Source organism: Lepeophtheirus salmonis, chromosome 9 (assembly GCF_016086655.4).
Source record: "Lepeophtheirus salmonis chromosome 9, UVic_Lsal_1.4, whole genome shotgun sequence".
NCBI classification, from domain to species: Eukaryota; Metazoa; Arthropoda; class Copepoda; order Siphonostomatoida; family Caligidae; genus Lepeophtheirus; species Lepeophtheirus salmonis.
In genome coordinates this window covers 4716839-4729782 of record NC_052139.2, presented here as the reverse complement: position 1 = coordinate 4729782, position 12944 = coordinate 4716839, and the positions used below count along the sequence as shown (strand labels likewise).

The 12944-nt window shown below is 30.7% G+C and overlaps 1 protein-coding gene across 1 annotated transcript; it reads left to right on the top strand.

The window, feature by feature from the left end:
• Window positions 1-9013: 9013 nt before the first annotated feature.
• Window positions 9014-12055, top strand: LOC121124770 (uncharacterized). Its single transcript, XM_040719957.2, has 5 exons — window positions 9014-9352; window positions 10131-10423; window positions 10640-10783; window positions 11124-11270; window positions 11340-12055. The coding sequence occupies exons 1-5, from the start codon at window positions 9169-9171 to the stop codon at window positions 11550-11552; spliced, it is 981 nt and encodes a 326-aa protein (XP_040575891.1). The 5' UTR covers window positions 9014-9168; the 3' UTR covers window positions 11553-12055.
• The last annotated feature ends 889 nt before the right edge of the window (window positions 12056-12944 follow it).

Sequence of the window (12944 nt, the reverse complement as noted above, 5' to 3'; positions counted from 1 at the left end):
TTTTTCTTTGCATAATTATATACCTACACATTGATAATTATCTACACTAATGGCTATAGGGGGGCTTGTTTTTTTAACTTTTTTGAAAAATATTTAAATCCCCTTCAACCCCCTCCCCCCCCACGGACGCCCCTGTTTTAACTTTATATTAAAAAAAAAAAATTGGTCAAGAAGGAAATTAGCGATACAAATTTAATTTTTTGCGAGTAGCTGTGGATTTTTGATTTTTTTTTTTTTTTTGAAAAAATGTAATGTATGAAAATAATTTCCAATAAAAATTATTTTTCCAAATACTTAAATATATGAATTTTTTTGCAAAAAGTTTGATTTTTTTAAAAATCCAAAGACCAATTGTCCTCAAAATAAAACCCTTGCGGACGTCCTTGCACTAATTTGGGATAATTAATTTTACTACAGGTTACCCGACCTTTGAGCTAAACAACTCTTCTCTACTATGGAAGCATTAATTAACCAGTCTGGGAATTGTTAACAGTCTAACATTAGCTTATTCAAATTCAACCAATTAACATGGGGTAAAAAAGTAAAAAAAAAACCAAGGTTAGCTGACTATAACATACAAAGTAAACTGTTATATTAGTTAGTTAACGCCGTGATTAGGAGGTAAGTATCAGATCCCTAAAATTATTTATATGAGCGTATAGATTATTTCTTATGTTTACTATTTTTTAATATGATATTGTATGCGGCGTACTGTTTACTGGCCCGGGATTTTGACCTTAATCACATTTCTAGATTTATATTACGTACTAGTACAAAAACTCAATCTCGGAGCCATAAGGGAGTGCTTATAATGTATGGAATATCCTAAAATATGGTTATTGAGATGTGGAACATGAATTGAATATCAACTTTTAGAAAGTAGATTAAAAAAAATTGAATGTGATTTTTTGTTACATCACTGGTCGAATAATTTCAGCGAACGAGGTACGGATAAACTTATATTGAATGAAACAGACGAGTTTTGTTCAACCTCCACAATCCATTTCATATTTCTCTTCCTCCTTACCCGAGTATGCTTAGTGATGAAAATCCTTGGTATTTTGGGGTTGCTAAAAAAATGAAACTTAACATGTTATCGAGTTGAGCAGCCTCGCTCTAATAACGTTTTATTAGATCACCTACAATCAGCTGTGACGAAGGCAAGAATGACTCCAATGTCGATCCTCGATTGTACTTTGATTCCAACAAAGACATGCAATTATACCTCGGCAACAAATCCTCAAGGTTACTCTCCATCTTTTATGAGCATACAAGGTGATACCTTAATGCGTGTATGACTGATGTTTGACTTCCACCACACTCTTTAATTTGACGTCATAGTGTATTAGTGGTTGTGTGTTTTGTCAAAACCTGCCTATCTTGCCCAGTAGTCGGTACGATACATCAAATTGAAAATTCTAGCAAGCCCGATTTTAGGATGGTCTAACCTTGCATTTCTAGTAACCTTGACATGAGTGATCAATCAGCTTTTGAATATAATTGAATATAGTAGAAAGGGAACTTTCCTTCTCAGGAGTTAAACAATGATGACAACAGCTGACAGAAAGAAAATCCATTCACAGATTATCAATTAAAAAAATAAAAACATGAGAGCTCAAAATTACAACGGAGCGTCATCACTAATAATTCCTTATTTCAACAAAGCATTACATAGGGGGAAAATTATTCACATTTTCAATTTCTCGATGGGAATACGGGTGTTTTTATCAGCAATTTCGTATGTATATAAATTAGAATATTTTTAAAATACATATATTACAATTTCGATGTCAAAAAACGTGACCAAGGCTGGGGGAGGGGGTTCTCCGAGACGGACATAAGACTAAGACCATTTAAAAAATTTCTCTATAACTGAATCACTAGCAGCATTATATGTGGATATATACAAACATGTGTTACATCACTAGAAATAGACCGCACTGTAAAAGGTTTGAGAGATACCCGCTAATTGATCCCAAGAAAAATACTATCATGATTCTATATTTATTATCATTCTTGGGGTAGTAAATAATTTGTCCTGAGGTCAGTTCTATGTATGTAGGTAACAAATTATTATATTTTATAATTGTACTCAAAGCCAAATGAGTCATTATTTTTAACACAATTTAATTATGAATTAGCAACTTAAATAATATATCTTATTCAACATGTGGGTGTGAGCCAACATTATAATATAGAGATAAGTATTTATATGTATGTATGTGTTTGGTAGTTTCTGGAATAAAAATATCATCATCATCTTTTGAGTGCTAAAGAACATTCTTTAAGATTCATAACTTAAAACCCTTCTGGAACTTATTGATGATGAACATTTCATATTATTTAGTTATGAATCCCTTTTACTATCCTCCATCAAATATTAGTTTCCCCTCAAATATAAATTTTTAGACTGTAATTGGTTAAATGATTGCTTATTTTTGAATATAAGCAGGAGTTCCTTGCACTTAACTACAATGATTTTGCTATAGTCGTACCCAAATATCTAAAGTAGGGTGCTAGGTACTTTGTCCTTAAACCATTTTGAATTAAAGTCATATTGCTTCAGATATATTTTGCATTAATATATAAATAAATAAAGATTAAATTTTTGTCGCAAAAATTTTTAAATAAACATACTATTGCAATTTACTATTTAATATGTTAAAACAAGAGACAAATCAGTATATTAAGAAAAAGAAACAGAACAGCGATTCGAATTGAAGAAGTAATAATCACTTACCCTTTATCAATCACCACCGTAAGACATTATTCATAATGTAAAATGCTAATGGATTGACGAACAAGTAAAATATGAGGATCCATCCATAACATTGTTCAAAAGCAAGAATGGTACAAAAGCAACATATGCTCAACTTCGTAGAATTTGATCCCCTGATTCTAAATTTGAACTTATTTTTCCTCTGATAGCCTCACTGTCTTCAGAAAAAGACTATAAAGGTTTTGTTATTTTTGGATAATTTTAAGGTTCTAAGAGATAGTGTAATAATTTGTGACATATTTCATTTCAAAAGCTCAAAGGGAAGATCAATTTTAACCAAAAATGAGAAAAACAACGTATAATTCTAATTTATTTATATTTAAGGCGAAATAATCATGGGGCAAAATGGATTCAAGGCAAAATAGCTTAAGACAAAAGTACAAGGCACCCTAAAGTAGGGATAAACAACCGGCCCTTAAGACTGTTAATCCTTGATTTTTTTCTTAATAATGTCGATAATTTATTAAGCCAAAGAAAAGATATCATAAATGTATTTATTAAGTGTATGACGTCAAGGACCTTCGCATTGCCTCCATCAAGGAGACAATGACCAACATGCTAAGGAACTACCTTGTCAACAGATTCTCCTCCTTCCGGTTCCAGATACATGTATGCTGTAGGCGAATACATCAAATAAACCCTTTTTTAACATACAAGTGTACAATTTACGCAAATTTTCAAGTATATCTGCAAAAATTCTTGCCTCGGTGAGAATTTTGGAAAATGTGCCGATTTGATCTTGTCACCCTGTATATAATTTATTCTAAAATACAAGCATAGGATATGATATAATAATGAAACAAGAAAAAGCACCCTCAATGACGTCATGAGAGATCAATTTGACTTTTTTAAAGGACCTGGAGTGTGAAAGTACTGGACTGAGGTCATCGGTTCTATATATTGACAGATACAGTATTAGATGTGCGTAAAAAGTGTTGCATTGATTTTCAAAATATGGAGGTAGAGCTTGAACGATTGGAATATTTGGGAGGAAGAAGCGATAATTTAATAATCGAACGAAATTGACACTTCAAAATACAATAATATCACTTAAACAAAAGTTTGAGTTGGGTTACTTAGAGAGTTCTATAATTTGGATTCAGAGTACATATGTGCTTTGTAAACATAAAAGTAATCTTGAACCCAAATTAAGAAAATCAACATTTATTATTTTACTAGATATATTTTTACAGGTCACTATTTCATCCCCTGTTTTTAGTCAAATACAGGCTATGTATTCAAATTTGTGAGATGAGTTAATATGTTCCAGATTTTTAGTTGCAGTTTAGAGCAGGGATGCCCACAAGGTGTTTGCAAGCATTGCTTTAAACTTTTTTGTTTAAGTACGGCCCACTACTCCTTCTCACTTCAAATAGTACTTTTTGGCGAATGATCTCTTTGGAAAAAAAAGTATTTATGAGAAAACCGAGAATAAATATTTTTTAGGAATTTATTTTATAAAACAGAAGGTCATTCGATCAAATTATGCAGCAGAGGATATATTTTTTATTTTTTTCAAAAAAACTAAAAACTTACAGACGGCCCAAGACAAAGTTGCAAGATTTGCCTTTTTTAAGCAGTTTGTCTTTGAAAAATTTGAATTGCCCTAAATTTGAGGTAAATATCTATTTAGTTGTTTGGTTATGGGCATTCGGCCCATTATATTAAAAGGTTGGACATCTCTGGTGTAAAACCTTTATTTGATTTAAAAGTCTTATATTGGTCCCAATATGACTTTTCAATTAAATATGTCAAATAAATCAATCTTTTATACTGACGATCAATTTTCCTTAATTTAAATGCAATTTGCTATACATCCATTAGGTTAAAAAGAATAATTTGTCGATAGAAATGGACGAAAATTCGACAAAGAATAATATTGTAATCAACACTCAATTTTGAGCAAAATCATTCTAGCTTGTTTTTTTGTTGACGGGCAACATATGTAAAAGTTATAATTTGATAAAACTTTGGATTTTATTCAAGCTATTGGTTTTTGGACAGTAAATAATTAAATAATGTTAAAAATTAATAAAATTAGAATAGTTAAAGGTCACATGTCATAAATTTTGTTGATCGTAAGGGACAAAGTGACGAACTCAGGGTAATACAAGAAAAACAAACTATCATCAATGATTACTTCAGGCTTAGGTCTGATTTTTGAATCTCATGTATTGATTTGACAACATTTGATTTCATTACTGTTCATTTTGTTTTTTCATTCAAACTATTTAATCTTGTATATTAAGAGGGAAAAATATCGTAAAAAACAGCAACTTCGGCGTATTAGAAAATATTATCCAACTGTCTATAATTAGTAGTTTAAATACCGGGTGTTCCATTGAAATCTGAATATATACTAATTCAATAACTAATTAAGGTTAAGTGAGTGCAAAGTAATTCATATTTCGGTATATTAAAGCATAAGCAATTAATCACAAAATTCTAACTTACGTACAAGTCGAGAAAATAACGCTTGCACATGATCGCCGAATATTTCTTTGTGGACTCCATGCAGACTCCGTCAACAAGTCTGAAACGTTGGAGAGGAAAATGACTATGTCAAAAAGGGCAAATGGACCCGGAGGAGTTAAAGAAAACAGCCCAGACGAATCCCCTCAACTCCATGAGGGTTCATGCAAGAGAGAGGCCACTTTTGACTTGAAAGACACCTATCTCCTCCGTTGCAAGACTCTCTTGAATGAGTCTTTTGTGATCTTTTTTACACTTTTGGCTCCTTTACAGCCCTAATGCCAACCCTATCAACTAGACTTTTTAGTTGCATGTCGAGGGGAAGATCGACAGTGCCCGACAACCATACATTCCCGAAAAAAAATATTTTTCAATATATCTAATATTTTTTGAAAAATTCCCAAAAATATAAATTCATATTTTTATCAGTTAAAACTTATTCATGTACAAAATATGTCTGTATGCTCACCTAAACTTCAACTTACTTAACTAGATGGATTGAGCATAATTTGATCAAATAATCGATGTAAACCATTGTAAGAGTAGCATTTTTGAGTTTTGACATGGAATGAGAAGTTTGGATGAATTAGTTCGACCCTGATCTTCTATAGTAATAAATCAAACTATGTCTGTCTATTTGTGGTATATTCGTTTTTGAGTCTGAGCTTAATATCTTAGAACTGTGTGACTTCTTCATCTCAAAAATAACAATGTAGCAAGGAGCCATTGTGACGCTCAGTTCGACACACTAAAAAAAGTCGTTTTCAGTTATATCTTCTTGCATGCTTAGTTAATAGTAAAAAGTATTTATAAATGAAGAATAGATTTTAAAATAATCTATTTATGTAATTTATAAGTGTTTCTTTTTTGTTTTTTATGTAAATATTATATAAAATATATTTCCAAAGGCTTTTAAAAGGATTTTTATTTTCATAAATTAAATGTTTCAATTTAAACTTAATTTTTTATAGTTTACAATATATGTAAACTATAGAAGTGTTAAAAAATTTGGTGTTATAGTTTCTGATCAACTCTGTATATTTACATTATAAAGTAAAAAATAATTGAATATCAACATATATGTAAATTAATTATTTATTGCATCAGCTTTTTGGGCAACAGTGCTCATTTCATAAATATATATTAATTTAAAGGGAAGAAGAAGATTTATAAACAACAGGTAATGGGTACATGAATTTCATCATTTTATGAAATTCATTTTCAATCAATGAAGTATAAATATAATTGTATTCTTCAACCTTTCATTCAACAAGGGGTTACTTACCTCCTGTCCAGGGCATCCGGATATTGTTTTATAAATTTATACGATGATATGAAGGGTTATGTCATATGTAAAAAATTGATAGACATAGAAAACTCCTTTATTTAAAGTCAAATCCCTAGAGCATTTTGAGCCCTATCCAAAAGTCCAGACTTATTAAAAAAAAAATAAGATACTATTATTTATTGATATTTACTCTAATTTTTTAATTTTTAAGGAATATTTTTTCACAAATAATTATTTTAGGGTGGGTTGAAAACATCTGATTCTTAGGGGCAGAGGTAAAGAAAAGTTTACAATTTAACCAGAAATTGTATAATTTCAACAAATCAACGTTGACTCAGTATCATAAAAATGGTTGTTGTTTTTTTTTACTTCTTTTTCTCTTATTAGTGTTCTAATAATTCAAATTTGCTCTACTTAAGATATGAATAGTTCCAGAGAGACATGGAATAAAAAAGGCGAAATCGGGAAGAATGGGGAAACTACCATCTGATTTTGGGCCTTATTTCTGTTTCTTTTTTGTATGATTAGTTGCTGGATTAAATACAAATTGAGAAAATGTATGGAAGCCATGTGAAATTTGGGCATGTTTAGGTACATTTTGGCAAGCCCATATAGTGATCAAACTCTGTCCAATACTTATTTTTTCTGGTTCGGTCTTAGTAAAACTACAACGGTTTAATACCGGTCTCGGCTTTACCGACTGAAACATTCTCGAGCAATTAAATACGTAGAGTCAGCCGGTTTAAATGTTGAACAGTTGAAGAAAGAATACATACATAATGTTTTTTTTTACCCCAAATAGCAAATATCAACAGCTCATAATAATTCTTTGGAGCTGTTGATGATTTGAGAATATAATTGTTTCAATCATAGCAGTAATTTTGTCGTCATGAAATCGGTTTGGTAATCCCATGTATACTGGTCTGAGATCGATATAATTTTTAGTGGATCATTCAACACCAACTCTCATAGATAAATTGTTGATTATGTTAGTAATTAGGGGCTTCCACAGGGTTAATTTGGAGGAGGCGGCGGGGTTTTTGGATTTTTTTTGGAAAAAATCAACAAAATAAAAATGTTTTGAAAAAAATTATAATAAAAAATAATCAATAAATCCATAGGTATTCACAAAAAGATGAATTTTTTGAAAAAAAATTCAAAAATCCACAGCTGTTGGTTGGTCAAATCTCAAATATAAAATTTTTTTTTTAAAAATTTGGGAAATCTAATGTTATTAACAAAGATTTTTTTTTTATATATTTAAAAAATCCATATCTATTTACAAAACATTTAAAATTCACAATGGTTCACAAAAAATTAAATTTCATTTGTTTAATTTTTTGAAATAATCATTCAAACATTAGATTTTTTGGGGGAAAAAATCAAAAATCTATAGGTATTGACATAATTTTATTTTATTTTGGAAAACCTAAGAAAAATTATTTTTTGGATATATTGGAGTAATCTACAGCCCTTGAAGCCCTTCCAGTCCACCCCTGCAGGTATCGCTTGGTGTGCTTCAAAAATTGTGAACATGGACCCAATAAAGTCATATAAAGTTAAATATGTTGCATAATTCATATTTGTATAGCTCTTAAATCAGGAATGGGAAGAAAATTGAGATTTTAACTACGACTCAAAAAATTGGTCCACTATTTGAAAACGATTTAATTTCGGTCTACCGCCTGGACCAATATTTTCAGTTCAAATCGATCTTGAAAATATCACCTAAGACCGAACTAAAAAAAAAATATCCGTCTTGAACTGAGTCTCAACACTTAATAAGAGATTGCTCAAAAAAAGTGTTACAACCTTACCAATGACCCATTTAATCCATGCATTCTGCAATACGTAGAAATCAAGCAAAGAGATGTAACAGAAATATCAACTTGATCTTCTCTCATTCATAGAGTATGCAGAGAAAAGTCAAACTGAGTCATACAGAAAATGAAATCCCTTAAGAAGTAAATTACCTCATTCTTCAAATTCAATATTCCATTGATGGTGGTGTAATTACGTTTCCATGGAAGTTCATATCCGTAAGCGTAAAAAAACATAACTATGAATCATCGCATAAACAACAGCGATAAACATGATGAAACCCGCACTAAAAAAATAAACCTTGGAATGCGTACAGAAATAAAGCGCGGGAAGTTTAATTATGTATATTTAATTTGAAAGCTTGGAACAATTAAAGGGGTCATATCACACAATCTCCCTCCTTTTATTAAAAAAAAATGATGAATTTAATTCCTTTGACCCCTTCATTAATGATAGAAGACGGAAAATTGTGACATTTTTTTGTGAATGAATATGTTTTTGTTTCTTCACTAACGAAATAACTAGAAATAATATATTTACCGAGCGCTCCATAACATCGAAGGTACGCTCCCTTTAAGTATATTACCTACACAAACTGAGATACATTTCTCCTGCGAACGTGTCTCTTATATTTCGTTTAACAAAAAAAGAATAATAATTACATGAACGAGCATCGGGGATTTGATTAATACTTTTTATTCTCGAAAAAAATGTTTCCCGGCAAAAATTTGACTTACATGAAGAAAAGAGGATCACTCTAATTTTAAGACTTGATTGGTTCAAGTATTCTTCAATTATTATTTATAACATGTTTAAAAAATTAATCAGTTTAGTTCAAAGCCAGTATAGTTTATTGTGCAGCGGCAGACCCCATAAAACCCTCGGCAACCTCATGAACATAAACGGAAAAACACTCCCGACTCTCATCTACCCAAAACTCCAACATTTTTCTCGGATACGGAGTAGAGGACTTTACTTCAACGGCAACATGGGTAAGTTTTTTTAATATTTTATAAAAAAACGACGGAAATCAATATACGGAGCGGAAATTCCAATCTTAGAATACGTTGATACTCCACCCTAAGGGTTCCAACTGATTCCTGATGTGATTATCAGGTTGAAAAATTCGTATATGCCATTTTATTTCGATATCGTTAAATTACACCAAGAGGTGATATATATATATATATGTTTAAAAACAAATAGAATGTTTTCAATTGCAACAACAAGTTAAGTCCGGACTTCAAGGACGGGGACATACGAGTTTGTTCACGTCGTATAAGGGCTAACTGTTTGGTCTTATTGTAGACTTAATTTTTTTGATACTATGAAAACATATTATCAAATGAGTTTCCGTTTCTGTAAGAAATAATATATAAATGAACTTCTTCTTAGAAACAATAATGCAAAAAACAACACAGGCATTTTGATACATATTGTTTTGAAAAAAATACAAATGACGAATATTACCACTGCCTCTGAGGCAATTTCAAAAGCCCTGAATAAGTTGAAGTAAAAAAATTATTTTTAAATATATATTTTTTTAATATTCCTTTAACGAAGATAAATATGAGGTCTGGTGCCGGCATCAAAGGTCAATTATTCTTTATGGTAATGATGAAAAAATAATAAAATACAAATCCTCATAATTGGATCTAACCATGCAATGATTATCTAATAGAAAAATGATACAGAACATTAACAAAATATTTGTATTTATTTTGCCTTTATAATAATCAAGGCAATGCATAATTACTCTTCAAATTTCAGGCCTCACGTACACATTCTTATTCCTCATACTCTACGCATCCTTATTGGCAAAGCCAGTGAGCAGTGGTCCCACATCTTCAGCCCATCACACAAAAGAATCTTCGATATCTGACATATCACAACTAAGGCCCAAATGGATCAACCCTTGTGGCTACAAAAAGTTTCATCATGGATCCAAACTCCCTCCAAACTTTCCAAAAATCAATCCCCTCTCTGAGAAACAAATGTTGAATAACATTGTGAACATTGCCTATCAAGCACTTCAACACTCTGTTCGGTTCCAAAGTGAATATGTAAGTAATTAAAGGTTTTTCAACCCCTGAATTGTAATGAATTGAAAATTAGTTGTCTTTTGGCCTCAATTATATATAGAATGCGTTTATTTTCCTTTCTTTTTTTTTTTTTTTTTTGCTATTATATTTTTGTTTGTGGGGGTCTAAAATAAGGAAATTTTGATGATTAATATATTTAAATGTTCTTTACATTTTATAATTTTTTCTCCAAACAAGGTTAAAAAAACATTCTCAGTCGACAATTGGAAGGATCACGATGAATTGTGGAGGGATCAGAAACTAGGATGGCTTCCAAGCTGGGAAGAAATCCCTAAGCATCTCAACGAGAAAACAAAATTAAAGCATTTAGTTGAATTAGAAGTAAGTTACTTAGCCCAAGGTCGTCTGCAAGGATGTAGCTCAGGAATTTTTACTTTTAACTGCAAAGTGTAATATTAAATTTTGTTTTCTTCTAAAAATTTTAAAAAAATGAATGTATTGTGAACAGCTGTGGATTTTTGAAATTTTTCCCAAAAAAAATTAATTTTTTGAAATTTTTTTCCTAATTTTTTTAGTAAATAGCTTTGTATTTTTTTTTTTTGTGAAAAATACATCAAAAAAATCAAGCCCTCCCAAAAATTAATCCTGTGGACGGGGTGTTTTTTGTAGTCATTCATTATTTGAGCTTAAAACCAATTATCCCTTTTTTTAAATTTTACAGATAACAACTGCACTAAAAAACATGTATGTTTTCCTACAAAAGATAGCCGTGGGCCTGGAACAAATCGTTATTGATAAACTCGTCAATGGAGGAGACAACGACGAATTTATCCACAAGTTCAATGAAGCGGAGTACAAACTAAAATCCGTAAGTGACTATCCCCTACTTCCAAATCGAATTTTGATCGTGCATACCCATTTATTTCTGCATATCCAGGTCCTTTGCGAAATCCAGGGCGCTCTCATTGAAATGAAATCCTATGAGGACATCAAAGAATCTCAAGTGACGCGTAACGTCATGCCTCATCAATGGAGGCAAATGAATAGTCAACATAATCGCAATCTCCGGGATTGGCTCATTTATAGAGACTACATGAATGGCCTGGAGTACATCATCGATTCCTTTAAACACAAGTTGAAAAATATTTAAATTTCTCCTTGTTACTTCTACATAGAAGGGTGTCTGGGAATTTTTTTTTTGTGGGATGGGGTTTTAATTTTTTAGACAAAAAAAAAAACAAATAAGTTTTTGACAAAAAAATTTTTATATTTTTTTTTATTGCCTGTGATTATGTTTTAGTAACATCACAAAATTATGAATGTCAACCAATGCCCACTGCAGACGCCCTTCTCACAGGAATTTTTACTTTTTTTTTCTTCCATCCTGAGTCCTTTCTGGACAACTATGTACTTCTTTGTTTTACCAACACACACAAAACCTTATTTCACACCCACAGTATTATTACTACATATTACACCATTAGCTCTATGGAAATCGAGATTTTGGTTTGATTTTACTCAAATTAATATTCATTCAGTTATATTTTTTGTTTAGATATTTATTTACATACATATTAGATTTAAATGGATAAAAATATATTTTTAAAGATAATATTATTAAGTTGATAAATAAAAATGATGTTCTCTTCAGAACCTGGACTTTTAGCTCGTTATTTCGTCACTTAATCCCTACATCAGGCATTAGAGGGACGATAAAAAAAGTTGTTTCATATCAATTGTAATCGATACGTACGTTTCCAGGAATGGATTTTTGATTGAACCACATCTATTAAGTTTTTTTAAGAATCGGTTCATGATTTGAAGGGTTTGTCAACTACATAATCGTCCATTATGGTTCAACTCCAAATGCAGCTTAGATATATTATTGCATGATGATGGACTTCTAATAATAATAATAATTTTATTATTATTATTTTGAGAAATATCAAAAAATTAATGACTTTTATGAAGTGTTAAATCAATAATTTATTGGTGTTTTTTTTAATGTATCATTTCATATTATAATATTACATTTTCAAAACTCGTCGGTAGAAGTTCTTTTAAGTGAAATGATAGTCAAAAATTATTATATAATATGTAATATATATTTTTATGGTAAATATAATCAACCTAATAGAATATTAAGTTGATTCCCCTTATCAATAGAAATTCCTCACGCTTGTAACAAAGAGGGGAAAAACACACGGAAACACGAATTAGTAGAATCCCTTCGTCTTGGCCAATCTTTAATAAAGAGTCATTTGGCGGGTATTATGTTCTTATAAAGAGGCCGTTTAGTCAAATCATTCTCATCACGCCATTATCTCACCATCATAAAAAAATGTCCACTTTTCCTTCGTCAACTGTTATTTTTCTACTTTCTGGTCACTTACAAATATTTTAAAATTACATACGATGAACTCAAATCAAATTTTCTTAAGTTAGTTCTGAACATTTGCAAGACATCACGTATTGATGTTCATGCAACATTCATTGTTGTTTTAACTCAAACCCGGTTCTGTGACTTCTAGCAGTGAACAAT

Coding starts and splice junctions, on each gene's coding strand:
- LOC121124770 (XM_040719957.2), top strand. CDS start 9,169: ATGTTTAAAAAATTAATCAGTTTAGTTCAAAGCCAGTATAGTTTATTG. Junction 10,784..11,123: donor AGCATTTAGTTGAATTAGAA/GTAAGTTACTTA, acceptor TAAATTTTACAG/ATAACAACTGCACTAAAAAA. Junction 11,271..11,339: donor CGGAGTACAAACTAAAATCC/GTAAGTGACTAT, acceptor CTGCATATCCAG/GTCCTTTGCGAAATCCAGGG.